Source organism: Eublepharis macularius, chromosome 15 (assembly GCF_028583425.1).
Source record: "Eublepharis macularius isolate TG4126 chromosome 15, MPM_Emac_v1.0, whole genome shotgun sequence".
Lineage (NCBI taxonomy): Eukaryota > Metazoa > Chordata > Lepidosauria > Squamata > Eublepharidae > Eublepharis > Eublepharis macularius.
In genome coordinates this window covers 54,070,333-54,085,194 of record NC_072804.1, presented here as the reverse complement: position 1 = coordinate 54,085,194, position 14,862 = coordinate 54,070,333, and the positions used below count along the sequence as shown (strand labels likewise).

General features: G+C 45.2%; 1 protein-coding gene across 1 annotated transcript in view; it reads left to right on the top strand.

Moving 5' to 3' along the window:
• The window catches only part of BICRA (BRD4 interacting chromatin remodeling complex associated protein), a 115,499-nt gene that overhangs the window by 89,591 nt on the left and 11,046 nt on the right, over positions 1-14,862 (top strand). The window contains exons 6-13 of the mRNA XM_054999476.1: positions 3,857-4,564; positions 5,469-5,787; positions 6,996-7,108; positions 9,730-9,855; positions 10,972-11,033; positions 11,576-11,724; positions 13,022-13,113; positions 14,494-14,596. Of these exons, the coding sequence (XP_054855451.1) occupies positions 3,857-4,564; positions 5,469-5,787; positions 6,996-7,108; positions 9,730-9,855; positions 10,972-11,033; positions 11,576-11,724; positions 13,022-13,113; positions 14,494-14,596 (1,672 nt within the window). The remainder of the gene's footprint in view (positions 1-3,856; positions 4,565-5,468; positions 5,788-6,995; positions 7,109-9,729; positions 9,856-10,971; positions 11,034-11,575; positions 11,725-13,021; positions 13,114-14,493; positions 14,597-14,862) is intronic.

The following is a 14,862-nucleotide window of genomic DNA, read 5'->3' as shown; positions in this document are numbered from 1 at the left end:
AGCATCTTGCCTGTTTGCAAATTCACCGAGTCGCCTGCTTCGGCCTGTCCTCCTGCCTCACTCCCTCCTGTCTAATATGTCTCCGGCCGTCCTTCTCAGTCTTCCCTTCAGCTTCTTTGCTTTCTCCTGCACGCTCTCTGTGCAGAACACAAAGGGGGGGTTGGTGGAAATTAGCATCTCATTTAGGCTTGCGCTGGCATTCTTCTACACTTCAAAACAAAGGCCAGGCTTGGGTGTTGGTGGGAGACGTGGATTCTCTAACCGTGTTAGAAGTCTCCCCCTTGTGGTAAGTTATGAACAAGACAAGAAAGGGGGGAAAAGAACCCGGCGTTTTGCCATTGGTGCGTTTTGCTTCCTGGCTAGATACCCAAAAGAACACTATAGAAAAGAGTCCAGTAGCACCTTTAAGACTAACCAACTTTACTGTAGCATAAGCTTTCGAGAATCACAGTTCTCTTCGTCAGATGCATCCGATGAAGAGAACTGTGATTCTCGAAAGCTTATGCTATAGTAAAGTTGGTTAGTCTTAAAGGTGCTCCAGGACTCTTTTCTATTTTGCTACTACAGACTAACACGGCTGACTCCTCTGGGAAAAGAACACACCCCCACACATAGGGTTGCCAATTCTGTTTAGTTTTTATTTTTCAGACAATGTCTTTAGCAATAAACTGACATGCCGAAATTAAGCGGAGGAAGCTTTTCCTGGTGTGGAGATTAAGTCACAGAAAACTTCCATTTGCTAAACTTCTGTGTGGACATCATAGGCTCAGAAGCAAGGCCCTCCCACCCAGTGAGGGAAAACCAGGAAACCCTACCAAACTAGTTAGTGCACTGATCAACCCGTTTAAATGCTGGTGCACTTTCATGAGGCAGCTGGTTTGTCCCAGTACTCATAGCTGCAGAGTTTAGGGAGAAATAGAGAGGTCCCCAAATGTTACACTGAGATGTAAAAATAGAGATATTTATTTTCTGTGGGGCTAGAGAAGACAAATAGTTGTCTCTAGGTTTTTTTTTTAAATAAGTAAAAGTTTTGGCACAAACAAATATCTTCATCTGTAAAACACGCACGAACGCCCATGTTTTAATGAGTCTTATAGACAACTCGTCAACCATGGAAACATTTGTTTCATGGAACATTTAGATGCCCCCGAAGTACCACCTTTTCCTGTAGTGACAAGTTTTAAGAGCCTCACCTTTCTCTCCTTTGCTGTAAATATTTGGACCTTTTGCACATGTTATTCTGCTCTTCTGAGCAATATACCTGTGCAAAATGAGGTGGGACCCAATAGTACCTTTCTGCTTTAGAATAAAGCACCTGTCCATTAGCCGAGTTCAGTTCGCAGAAAGTTTCAGTAACCTCTTTAAAAGAATGCCCAGGCTAAGAACTCCATCATGAACATGGAAACGTGGTAGTTGTCCCATACTGTACTGTCGAGGCATATGTGGCACTTGATAGCTTAAGCAAAATTCCACCGGGGGCAGGGAGCGGTCTGCCCCAAGGAGTTTGCAATCCAAAGGTGGGACTGCTGCTTTCCTTTTACCTAGTTGAGCCTGGCGGCTTCCGCCTGTAAAATGCAAGCCAGTACGCTGGCAGTATCCACGCACAGGCTTTGGCTGTTTGTGGCTCCCAACACACACTCACCATTCTGAAAAAACTAGCAAACATCCACACGCCAAGATGTTAAACCATTTCCCCCCTCCTCTTCTGAGATCCTGCTGCTGGTGTGTGGCTCTCACCTGTTTGTTTCTCTCCCTGTTGCTGCTCTTGCTTACTTCCTTTTCGATCCTAACTAACCCGGGAGGTGGGGGGGGGGGCGGTTGCTGCCTTTTGTTGCTTCTTCCTCCCCCCTTCACCCCCTGTCTTCTCTGTCCCTTCAGAGCTGTGCAGTACAGACATGGGATATTTCTTTCTCCTACCAGAATGCACCTTGTTCTCTCCTTCTTGTGTATCTTAAATTTAAGCAGAGGGGTGTTTTCAAAATGTTATTTGATGCCTTGATTCTCTTTGCTGTTTGCATGCTTTGTATGTTGAAAGTTATGTAGTGCTGAATGTGCTCTGGGGGTGCTGGGATTAGAAGAGATTCTCTTTGCCGCTGTGCAAAGGTGCCATCATTAATATAGAAGAAGAAAGGGTAGCAAAGAGCAGACTAGGCAAGGCTCTGGGAGATCTGTGAAGGGGCTTCCAAGTGGCTTTTACTGGTAAATAGCATCTGAAACCAGTGGAGCGGGCTTAACCCAATCCCTTGCTCCATTTTGTTGACCTTAGGTGCTGCTGTTTGCCCATTCCAGATAAGCGTCTAGGTTGCTTACATGTTGCATCCCACAATGACAAGTTGGGACCACCACCACCACCCCCGCCCCGCGGCACCACAGTCCTGAAATGATTCTCCCAGTGGTAGCTATTTACCAGTAAAAAAAAACCCTCTTGGGAGATCCATTTTCAGATCCGCCAGCATCTTGCCTTGTTTGGCTCTGAGGGTATGATGCCCTCTAAACCACGCAACCTGAGTTCCAAGCTGTAATAAGGGTAGAGGAGGGGGGGGGGTGCGTTTAATGTTAGCCTGGTTTTAATATGGCCCAGGAAGCCATGCTGCCCAGCTCACTTTTGCTCAGGGAAGAAGACATTGTAGGGAAGATAGAGAAGGGCGGGCGGTGAGTTCAGTGTGGGACTAGAGTTGCCATCTCTCCATATGGAAATTCCTGGAGATTTGGAAGTGGGGCCTGGGGAGGGCAGGGTTTGGAGAAGGGAGATATCTCAGCTGGGTATAATGCCATAGAGTCCACCTTTCAAGCAGCCATTTTCTCCAGGGGAACTGATCTCTGATGCCTGGAGATCAGTTGGAATTCTGGGAGCTCTCCAGCCACCACCTGGAGGTTGGCAACCCTATTTGGGACCCCATTCATCAAAAGAAAAGAGCGCTTTCCTGCACAGTCCGGCCTGGCAGCAGGGAAGAGTGCTGATTTATAATCATAAACTCAATACTGTCATCCTACCCCCTCCACGCACCCAATTGGATTTTTGGAGGGAAGCTTTCGGCTAAGCTCACTGTTTGGGTCAATAAGCTGGAGGTAGAAGAAGCATTTTTAAGTGCCTGGGAAGAACAGGTACCTTTCCCATTTTATCCCTATTGTCTCCTTTTTCTCGCCGTGATTTAAAAGCAACGTCTGCTACAGCCAAGCTTTCCAAACACGCTGAGGCAGCAAACTAAATTTGGCCAGGTGCCCGCGACTAGTCTCAGGGGGATAGGCTGGAAGCCGAATGCTGTTCCTTGAAATTCTCCCCTCTTGGCTTGGGGTCTCTCCCAGCATGAGCTAGAAAGGAATTGAAGGGAAGGAAGAAACAAACAGCCTCTTTCACTCAAGGAGTTGGCACTTGTGAGCTTCCGATGTGAAAACTCTGGGCAGCTTCTTTTTTTTTAACTAATAAATTTTTATTAATGCAGAGTCATTATACATAATTAGATAATAACAATAAGTATACTTAAACTCTGTATAAATGCTTATTAATTCTATACAAGTTTTGTGAGTAACTGTACAATAGTCAAATTAGCCGATATAACAGATATAATAAACTCCCTTGCTGTCAAATTGTTTTGTTTCATTGATCTAGAGTGATAAAAAAATAAGTTTTTAGACGATTGCCTTTTTTTTTTTTTTGGTCACATAGTCAAGAAGTGGTAACCATTTTGCTATAAAATTAGTTTCTTTCGGGTAGTGCTCTGCTTGAAATATCCTATCATATATTTTATCTTGTATATAATAACTCTTGGTGGCTTCTGTCGGTCTCTGGTACCTGCCTAGAAAGGAGAATTGTCACAGCGTATTCTTAACCCGACGTCTTCCTTTTTTCTTTCAGTTGCCTTCAGGGCAGCAGAAACATCCCGGCGCCTCCCCGTCCCATTCGCTACCTCATCCTTCCATGGGGGAGGGCCCCCAGCTCCAGCCCGCGCACCTTCCCCAGATGCAGTCCCCGCACCAGTCCCGGCCTCCGTCGCAGCCTCAGCCTCTCTCCCGGCCGCCCTCCCGGCCTCTCTCAAGGCCGCCTTCCCAACCGCAGACTTTATCGAGGCCGCCTTCAGAGCCTTTATCACGGTCCTGCACCCCGCAAACGCAGGTGCAGAACTTGTACGTGATCCAGAATCAAATGGCCTCCTCCCCTCACGGCCCCAGCCAGCACCCCCTGCGGCCCCCCTCGCAGCCTCAGGTACCGTTCCAAGCACCGCAGGCCCAGCCAGAAGGGCAGCCTCCGCTGGCGACCCCTCCACACCTGCAGCTTCAGGTCCAGCTGGCTACTCAACTCCAGCCGCAGGCCGATCCCCAGGTGCAGGCCCGGTTGCAGCCCCAGCTTCAGGCTCCTTCCGAAGTGCAGCGTACCCACTCCCCCCATTTCCAGCTTCAGTTCCCTGCCCAGGCTCCCATCAAACCCCCCACCCCGACCCAGACTCTTCACCTGACTCCAGAGCAACAGAGGAGTTTTCAGATGGCTCCAAGTCAGTTCCAAGCTCTCTCTGCAATTCCAGCATCTGTACCTCAGCAGAAACAGCTAATGGATCGGTTTCAGCAGGTAAATAGAAACTGGCGGGGAAAGGAATCCGCCTGTTACGGGCCTGTTGAAGCTCATGCACAGAACCGAACAATTCTGTGTTGTTCCGCTTTCTCGGATCTGATCTGACATTTGTGATGGACCTCCAGTCTGGTGTGACAAAGAGAACCCAAACAACAGACCTCCAGCCCCTTTCCTCCTTATACCTTTCCCCTCTCCTAAATACTTTTCCCACCCCGTAACTTTAATGACACCCTACTTTTCTTTCATGGAGTAGTGTTTTTTTTTTAAGTTTTACTTTTCCCTGAGTCTTCCTAAAAATGTTCATAGGAACTGGCCTCAAAGTGTGGCATCTATTGTTCCAGACATGCTGGACAATCAAGCTAAATTTAAAATATTGCAACCTGTCATCAGAGCTAAATGGTTTGTGCTGTCTACTGCTCCTCTTGCCGCTAGAAAGCCTGGTAATTCCCTGTACCCAGTCAAAACCAGTTCGGTGATTAACTTCACCAATTAAGTGTCTTTATTTGGCAGATGCCTTAATTAATGGAAACTGGAGAGCATAAAAAGAAAAGTCTTCCTTGCTTCCTTTATTTGAATATTTAGAGAACAATTGTGCTACTTATCCTCCTGTTTAATGCCCAGAGTATCATGCGAGAAGGAGTTTTACTTTGCCTATTTTGGCTTAGAATGTTTTACCTGTTTCCAAAATGTGTGAGTGAATGCTTAGTTATTCAACATCTGAGAAAAGACACTCTGCACATGTTTGAAGGAATGACTGTCATAATTATTATTTTGTGTCCTTTCACTGACATCACATTCTGTGGGTTTGCTCGAAGAGGAGAGTCCCGACTCTCTTTTCTTCCTGAAGGAGATAGCGGCCAGATATTTTTCTTTCATCCTCCGTTTTTTTAATCCCACACAGGTGCCCCAGGGTATTATCCTCCAAACGAAGCAGCCAACTTCCACCAGCCAAGCACCGGCTGTGCTAAGCCAGTTCAGCAGCCAGCCCTCTTCCGTCTTGGTCAGCAGCCAAGGGCAGCCGGTCACGGTGACGGCAGCTCAGGCGCCTCCTGTCCAGAGCCACACCCCCGTGCCTGCCACAGTTCAGCCTTCTGCTACAGGTCCGAGCAAGGTAGCGCCCGTGCTCGAAAAGGGCCAGCTGCAGAGAGGAGGTGGGCAGCCAGCGCAGCCGGCGGCGTTGCTGCAACAGCAGACCCCTGTGCTGGTCAAATCGGCAATATGTAAGTCGATGGAACTGTCCTTTTCAAGCCATTGGTGATGGCGGTGAGGGTTCTTGGAAAGAGAAGTGTTCTTTCCCCTTGTGTGCACCCGTTCCACCGTTTCTTGTTTTGCTGTGTGTGCCTGTATGTACACAGCAGCACCTAAAGACTAACAAAATTTGTGGTAGGGTATGAGCTTTCGCGAGTCAGAGCTATCTTTTGTAAGTCACAGGTATCTGAAGAAGTGAGCTGTGGCTCACGAAAGCTCCTACCCTACCACAAATTTTGTTAGTCTTATAGGCGTTACTGGACTCTTGCTCTTTGCTGCTGCTACAGACGGACAAACACAGCTACCCGTCTTGATCTGTCTGTATGTGCACATACATTGATGAAGGGATAAGGCACAGAATTTCCTTCTCTCTGACCTCTTCATGCTACCACCTGCATGTCTGTGTATTTATGGGGTGGGGGTGTCTCCTCCATGTTGCTGCATCCCCTCCATTCATACATGTGTGTAATATGTACAAGCTGTGTGCACAAGTCTGTGGGGTGAAGGGAGTGGGAGCCAGTGCATCCTCGGTGCCATATTCCCACTTGCCTACATACTAACAAGGGGTTTCTAGATTTTTCTAAATATACATTGCAAATATACATTTGGCAAAAAAAAATTTTTTTTGAGATCCACCTTGGACGGAAGTGAAGATGGAGACCTGCATGCACCAGGGAGGGGAGAGAGACCTCGTTTTTGCTTCAGTGTGTGGCTGCTTGTTTTGATAGAGATTAAGGAAGAGGAGGGGGTGGCAGCCAGGATTCTCATGTAGCACCGCAGAAGAGAAACCTGTCCAGCCCTCTTCAGCAACCCAGCAGGTCGGGCGCAGGGTTTTTTTTAACATGACAACTAGATCTTTGCACCGGGGGTCTTTATATACAAAATCCAAGAAAGATGCCGTGTCAGTTTGTGTCATCTCTTTCTCCTCCAGTTTGAAAATAGGTTTATTTTTCTTATGAGTGAAATTACGGACAAACCGGAAGTTTGGTAGGGCCGCCACTGGAGAGGGAAATAATGTTTGGGGAATGGCTGCAGCTTATGATCTACCCAAGTCACGATTCCCAAAGGAGCGGGCGGGGGGGGGGGCTCAGTATAATTCATATTTAAAACTGTTCTGTAAACTTATTTCTTGTCTTTCTTCTCCCCCCCCCCCACAATTCTTTGCCTATTGCTGCTGCAGCTCCTGGGGAGAGCAAAACGTTTTCCAGTGGCACCACTGCTCTGTCGGGTGGAAAAGCATCCACCGGGCAAGGAAAACCTTCAGTACCTCTGGCCGTACAGCAGCCAGTTCAGGTGGGTTTGTTGTAACTGTTGCTGTTAGCAACAACAGATGTTGCTTAATCATTCAGTTTTAGCTCTCGCATTGTGGGCTTTGCTTGGGTTTTGGATGAATCTAGGAAAAAACGCTGTCTCACCCGGAAGGTTTACAGTTGTTAAAAGCTCTGGAAACAATCACATTTGGAGCCCGTATACACGTAAATGCGCACCTCTTGGAGGCAGCCGAGTTATTGTGCGGGGGCTGTACTACTTCAGAACTGCAGGAATGAAATTGATCCTTGGGGACCGGGCAGCTATAAATTTCAGAGCCACTTGGCGAATGCCTTCTGTTTTGCATACTTCAAGGGTACTGTGATACAAGGCACCAAGCAGAAAACAATGAACTGTCCCTATTAATATAAATTAAACCGTTGGGGAGGGACAAGTGTGATTATTTGTTGGTATTTTTTTTACACCCCAAGGGAATTTTATGCACTTAACTGCTTTATTTAGAGACATTGAGATACCGCATGGACCGAGAGCAGGTTCAGTTGCAATATCAGTTCTCCCATAAGCGCGGGAACGAAGAATTTAGGTGTGTTTGGCACGTGTTTTTTAGAGTGCCCTTGGGCTGTGCTGTTATAATGCGAATCTTTGTGCTGAACCGTTTACAAGAATTCCTGGGAAAGTAGTTTGTATATGTGGACAGCAAGTGCTCCATAACCTTAGTGGCCTTTTGACAGCTTCTTGGGCTACTGGAGAGAAAGATGTGGCAACATGTGGCCAACATGCACCTCCTCCCCGGGTGTTCCTGGTCAAAGAAGGACCGGTGGGGAAGACTAGTATATCAATGTATGCAAGATTCTTTTCTGCTTTACTAAAAAAAAATTCCTGGCGTTCTGCAGCTAACCTAGACTCAGGTGGGCTTTTACAGTTAGTTTTTAACTATCTAGTTAAATATGTTGTCGAAGGCTTTCACGGATGGAGAGCGATGGTTGTGGTGGATTTTCCAGGCTGTATCGCCGTGGTCTTGGCATTGTAGTTCCTGATGTTTCGCCAGCAGCTGTGACTGGCATCTTCAGAGGTGTAGCACCGAAATACAGAGATCTCTGCCTGACATCTGCCTGAGATGTTAGACTGTGACACTGAGAGATCTCTGTCTTTTGGCGCTACACCTCTGAAGATGCCAGCCACAGCTGCTGGCGAAACATCAGGAACTACAATGCCAAGAGCACGGCGAAACAACCTGGAAAACCCACAACAACTATCTAGTTAAATTTACAGGACTGTTTAAAGGGCCTGCAGTATGGATACAAGTCAAATCGGGTATCATTTTAAAAACTTGAGTTGGATTGTTTAATATATGAATTAATGCTCGTTATATTAGAGAATCAGCAGCCGTTTCTTCCGTTTGTGAGAGTTGCTCCAATCACGTGCCATCCACCTTCATACTTGGGATGAAATTCTCAGGGATTGCTCCTTTCGTATCTTCCCAATAGTGCCTCATTCAAGAAGGTTCCAAATTTTCACTGACATGGTGGGCCCAGGGAGCCAGGACTCGGCCTGTGAATGAACTTTTCCCTCTTCTCCCAAGATCCTCAAGTGGTGAAAGAGTCTGGCTTTGACAAAAATAAGAGTGTACGGCTTGGGGGAGCGATCTCTTGCCCTCTCTTGTGCCTTATCTGGCTGCAATCTCTTTCCCAACCCAGATGACTTCCTATATCTGGGCCTGGCTGGGGAAAAAATATGTTTTAGATTTTGGAATGCAGCCGAATAAGGGAACGGGGCGGTGTTCGTTCTCCTTGAAACAAACCCTCTTGCTTGGAACATTAATTGAGTAGAGTTGTACCTACCAAGTTCATCCACAGCTGCAACGCTTTAAAATACAAAAAAGACGTCTGGGAGATCTCCGGTTGTGCGTCCCCCGTTCTCTCTTGCATAGAGAAGATCTTTCTTATTACTAATCTCTGACACAGCTCCCAAATGCATACGCTCTTTCTCCGTCTGCCCAGGAATGTGAAACCAGATAGTGAGATGGCAGAATGAACAGTCAAGTCAAATCCTTGAAGTTTAGGAAATCGTTCTGATTTGTTTTGGAGCATTTACAGTATTTCTAATTGGTTGATGTTCGGATCAGATCTTGATCGGTACATTTCCAGCCACGTATCCTGTGTCTGTGGCAGTACTGGCAGTACTTGAGCATTCACTTTCCTGTAGTCGGTGTTGCAAGCATGTGTGTGTTTTTTTAAAATTAAAAGTTCCAACAATATACAATGAGACGTACAAGAGCTTGAAACATATATAAGATTATTGTAGCCAATAATTCCAAGACAGTAATCTCTTACAGACATGAATATATTAATAATTGCTAACATCCTTAATACTATATTTTGTTCCATGAGATAAGGGTAAATAAACAAGTGGTTGCACGATACCCCATTCCAAATTTAGGAGTGCAGGATTAGATATTTTTGATAAGGTGAGATTACTAATTGTGGATCTATATCAGAGAGAGAGTCTATAAAAGGTTGCCGTTTTACTGCCAAATTTGTTTCTTTGGGATAGAATGATAACTGCTGGATCCTGTCTGTATTTGTTTTGTTTTTAACACATTCTAATGCCTCTGGTGTAAACCCACCTTCTTGTTCCTTTGGCAGACCAAGCCTGGAGTCATTAGCTCCGTGTCTGGCCTGAACCTTGGGAAAGGTCCTCTGCAGCTTCAGGTGCTTGGAAAGGGCTTACCACAACTCATGCCTTCAGCCCCTGCCCAAATCCAACAGCAGGTGAGGACGGCACACTTGCAGAAAGATTTATTTATTTATTTTTGTGGGAGGGGGTTAGAATCTCTTTGGGGAATGATACTGGAGAAAAAGAACAGATGCAATAAAAATAATTTTAAATATATAGTTGTTTCTGAAGTAGTTATGCAAGGAGACGTAACCCCTCTGTACAGAGTGGTAAGCTGCAGCACTGCAGCCCAAGCTCTGCTCACGACCTGAGTTCGATCCTGGCGGAAGCCGCGTTCAGATACCTGACTCGAGGTTGACTCAGCCTTCCTTCCTTCTGAGTTCGGTAAAATGAGCACCCAGTTTCCTGGGGGTAAAGTGTAGATGACTGGGGAAGGCAATGGCAAACCACCCCGTAACAAAAAGTCTGCCAAGAAAATGTCATGATGCGATGTCCCTCCATGGGTCAGTAATGACTCGATGCTTGCTCAGGGGACTACCTTTTACCTACTGGAAGGAGAAGCCCAGTGTGGATTTAAGCTGTGACTTAAAGGTAAAGGTAGTCCCCTGTGCAAGCACCGAGTCATTACTGACCCATGGGACGTGACTTATTCAGCAAAAAATTATGCTTAGCGTATATTGGACACCACAGCACCTTTTTAGTAAAGGATTAAGTACAGTGTCCAATTGTTGACAATGTAACTTACTAGATGGGTCTCTTAAGCATTTGCATTGGACATATCCAGTTATTCTGTCCTTTTGGAAGGAAGTCATTATTCGTGTTAATTTTGTGTTAGAATGTTCATTTATTTTTGAGGATGTTAATGTACTTTTAAACTATTTGCCTGTCTCTCGGAGCCTAGCTGGTGGTCAATGGAAATGGACTCTCGGTGACCTGATAGTTGTTAAAAGAGTTATACTACAACACTGGAAAGACAAAAACCCATTTCCCATAACACACTGGATTGAGGACCTTGTAAACTTATCAGCGTTTGGATGTGTCGCATATAGACGGCAATTGCACCTGGACTTATTTTTTGACATTTGGAAACATTTTATTATGTATAGATCAGCCCAGACTGTTGTTTTGCGTTAATAAATTTAAAAAATTAAACTTACCTGTTGATCTTTTTTGTTTTTGTTTCTTCTCTTTGCGCTTCTTTTCCTCACCAGTATGACAGCAAGCTCGGAAGTATGAAAAAGCCGCCTGTGCTACAGCCCAGCAAGGAAGCTTGGTAAGTGTGTATCAAAGCCAACAAAAATTACACGTGCAATCCTAAGAACAAAATGACAAGGGGATATTTCTGGCTCGATGTGAAATCTGGCCCCAAGTCAGCCAATCCCATTCCATTCACTATAACTTAAAGAAGTGCCACTTTCTTAAGAGTTTGCCGTCTGCGAAAGGAAGGTATAGATAGGAGAATATTCAGATACTTTTGACCAAAGATAGGTGTGGTGGATTCAGATTTGGACTGGGGTAACCCACTTTCAACTCCCCATGAGAGATTTGCTGAATAAACTTTTTCTATCCACTGTTGGTCTTTCGGGCGATTTTAGATTGGTATTTAGAGTGATTTCCTCCTATTAATATGTTGCTGTGCTAAGAAAGGTAAATATATTTTAGCTCAAAAGACATCTTTGCTCCAAGGTAAACAGGAATGTGTGGGATTGGAGGTTGGAGATGGGGAATAGCTGCTGCCTATCTCTGGTATGATGTAGGGAGAGGTAACCTGATTCCTGGGTAAAGCAAACTTATGTCTTTCTCTTCTGCCTTTAGTTTCTTGGAACAGCTGCATAAACACCAGGGGGCAGTGCTGCACCCTGATTACAAAACCTCGTTTCGGTCATTTGAAGACGCATTGCAGAGGCTCCTCCCATACCACGTCTACCAGGGAACGTTGCCTTCTCCTCATGACTACCGAAAAGGTGAGTTTGTTTGGGAGTCCCCCATGCCCAGTGCAAATGAATTCATTCCTTTTGCTGCCAACGTAATGAAGATATATTGTCGCAGGCTTTCACGGCCGGAGAACGATGGTTGTTGTGGATTTTCCGGGCTGTATGGCCGTGGTCTTGGCATTGTAGTTCCTGACGTTTCGCCAGCAGCTGTGACTGGCATCTTCAGAGATCCCTGTCTTTCGGTGCTACACCTCTGAAGATGCCAGTCACAGCTGCTGGCGAAACGTCAGGAACTACAATGCCAAGACCACGGCCATACAGCCCGGAAAATCCACAACAACCATCGTAATGAAGATACTTGGGATTTATTTATTTTCCAATGTGCTCAAATATCATCACATACATTAAAGCTGGAATTCGTTAGCAAATCTGATACATTGCATTTGAGCTAAATTAGACTTCCCCACCTTATAAAGCAATAATACTGAGACCTCAACGAGGACTGTAACAATACAAATTGCTGAGAATTGAGTGTTTCCTGGGACACAATGAGAATGCTGGGGGTGGAGAGGGCCTACTCTGGTTGGGTCTTGTATTCTATGGAGGTAGAAAAGAGCAAGAGTTCAGTAGCACCTATAAGACTAACAAAATTTGTGGTAGGGTATGAGCTTTCGTGAGTCTCAGCTCACTTCTTCAGATAACAGCTAGAACGTAAGTCCATCTCTCTTTATATCTTGGAGACTGGAGTGATTACAGAGCCGAATGAAAATAGCCGGTGAATGATAATAGCAGGCGTGATTGAATAGGGTGGGGTATGCAGAGGGGTGGTGGGTGTGGAGAAATCAGCATTGGTAATGAGACAGGAAGCCTAGGTCTCCATTCAGTCCAGGTGGCTACATTGCCTTGAGCTTCGTTATCAGTTGCAATTCAGCCATCTCTCTTTCTAATCTCCATTTGAAATTCCTCTGCAGGATAACTGCTACTTTTAGGTCAGCAACTGAATTCTGTGAAGGGTTAGGCCACACCTCTTGCATTTTCTTTGCCTTTTGCATAGGCTGTACCTCTTTGTGTTGTCATCTCTGTATCCATTTTCTATATCTACCTAAGCTCGGATCACTTCATGCAGCTGATGAACTTTCTTTAAGATGCCATGGGACTGTTTGTGCTACAACAGACGTGGCTGCCCTTGTGAAAGCACTTGTCTTAGTGCATGTCAAGTATCTTTCCAGTAACTCATAAACCTTTCCTTGTAGCATTTCTCATTTGCAGGAGGCAAGCATATAACCATTTCCTTCCTTCATTCCCCCATTGTGCTTCTTCCTAGTAGATGAAGAGTTTGAAATGGTGTCCACACAACTCTTAAAGCGCACACAAGCCATGCTGAACAAATACCGCCTGTTGCTCCTGGAGGAATCCCGGGTAAGTTTTTTCTGCCTGCAGCTTCCTTCTTAAAACAGATTATCAACAAGCAGTCTTGTCTTTTCCTTGACTTCTCTGATGAGCGTTCAACTGGTGAATTCATTTGCCCAACAAGGCAAAAGAAAGATTTCATTTTAATTGTATTTAATAGGCTCCCGTCACTGTGAAATGGTGCGCTCCAGGTTTGGTTTTGTCTCTGTGATTGGAAGCAAACACATTGAAGCAGTTATTTTGTGGAGAAAAGAGTCCAGTAGCACCTGTAAGACTTAACAAAATATGTGGGAGGGTATGAGGTAGGTAAATTTTGTTAGTCTTATAGGTGCTATTGGACTCTTGCTCTTTTCTATTGCAACAGACAGACTAACACGGTTACCCATCTGGATTTATCTTGTTTTGTGGAACGACAGGGATTTGCAGGGCTGTTCAGACATCAGCAAAGCCTTCTGATTTTGATGCAGAGAAATGCAACTTCTGCACCTGGATTAATGGCTTTTAACGTTTTAATGCTGCCCCCCCCCCTCTGGTCATAGATCCAGAGGAGTTAGCCGTGTTAGTCTGTAATAGCAAAATAGTAAAGAATCCAGTAGCACCTTTAAGACTAACCAACTTTATTGTAGCATAAGCTTGTGAGAGCCACAGCTCTCTTCGTCAGATGAATCTGACAAAGAGAGCTGTGGTTCTCAAAAGCTTATGCTACAATAAAGTTGGTTAGTCTTAAAGGTGCTACTGGACTTTTTACTATTCTCTGTCTCTCTCTCACACACACACACACACCCCACACCTCACATACAACATTTTCTTCTGGCATGATATCAGTTGGCTAGATTGCCAGTTTGTCTGAATCATTATCAGTAAAGACAAACGGAGAACTGAAACTTTTCATTAGAAGATAGGAACAGGCCATTTTCTATGCACAAGAGCCACACTGGTGGATTGCGCAGAAGCTGTTCTGGTAGTGACTGTTCCTGAGCGCACTGTTTCCTTTCTACCTGACTCTGTGACCTTTGAGATTTGGGGGGCTTTTGTGTACAAACAGAAGGAATCAAAACAGGTGAATTTATCCATTCTCAACCTTAGCACGCACGCACGCACACACACACACACACACACACAGATCTTCTACTCAGTTAATATAGGACTGCTTCCTTCATCCATACCGTATCCAGAGCTTTGTGGTTTCATACATTTCAAAACTCCTTGCCCTAAGGAGCTAAATTTCAACAGTGGAGGAGTCGACAGAGAAAATGAGGAAATGACAAAAGGGGGCTGGTTAAAAAAGGGAGGGGAAACAAGACTCAGGTGGGTTCCCTTTAAGTTCAGAACTTGTCCTTGATGTTCCTTTCACCTGCCATTCACCAATGTTCTGTTCCCTGTCATCAGAGGGTCAGTCCTTCAGCAGAGATGGTGATGATAGACCGGATGTTCATACAGGAAGAAAAGACCACCTTAGCGCTCGATAAACAGCTGGCAAAGGAGAAGCCAGGTATGAGCGAGACGTTTGTTCCGGTTTTGTTTTAATCGCTTAGTTATCCCGTCGCTAAGCCCTGCAAAAGGTAAAATAGTAATAAACTTGAGAGTGCATTTGAGTATGTGCTCGAGTGCCTTCCTCGGGCCAGCAAGTATACCTATATTGTTGCAATAGTATAGATTAAAACACATTATGCTGATCAATACTAAGCTAATGCATAGTATTGGCTCGTATTCTGGATGAACTTTTAAACTTTTCATGAACTTTCTATGCATTTTTTT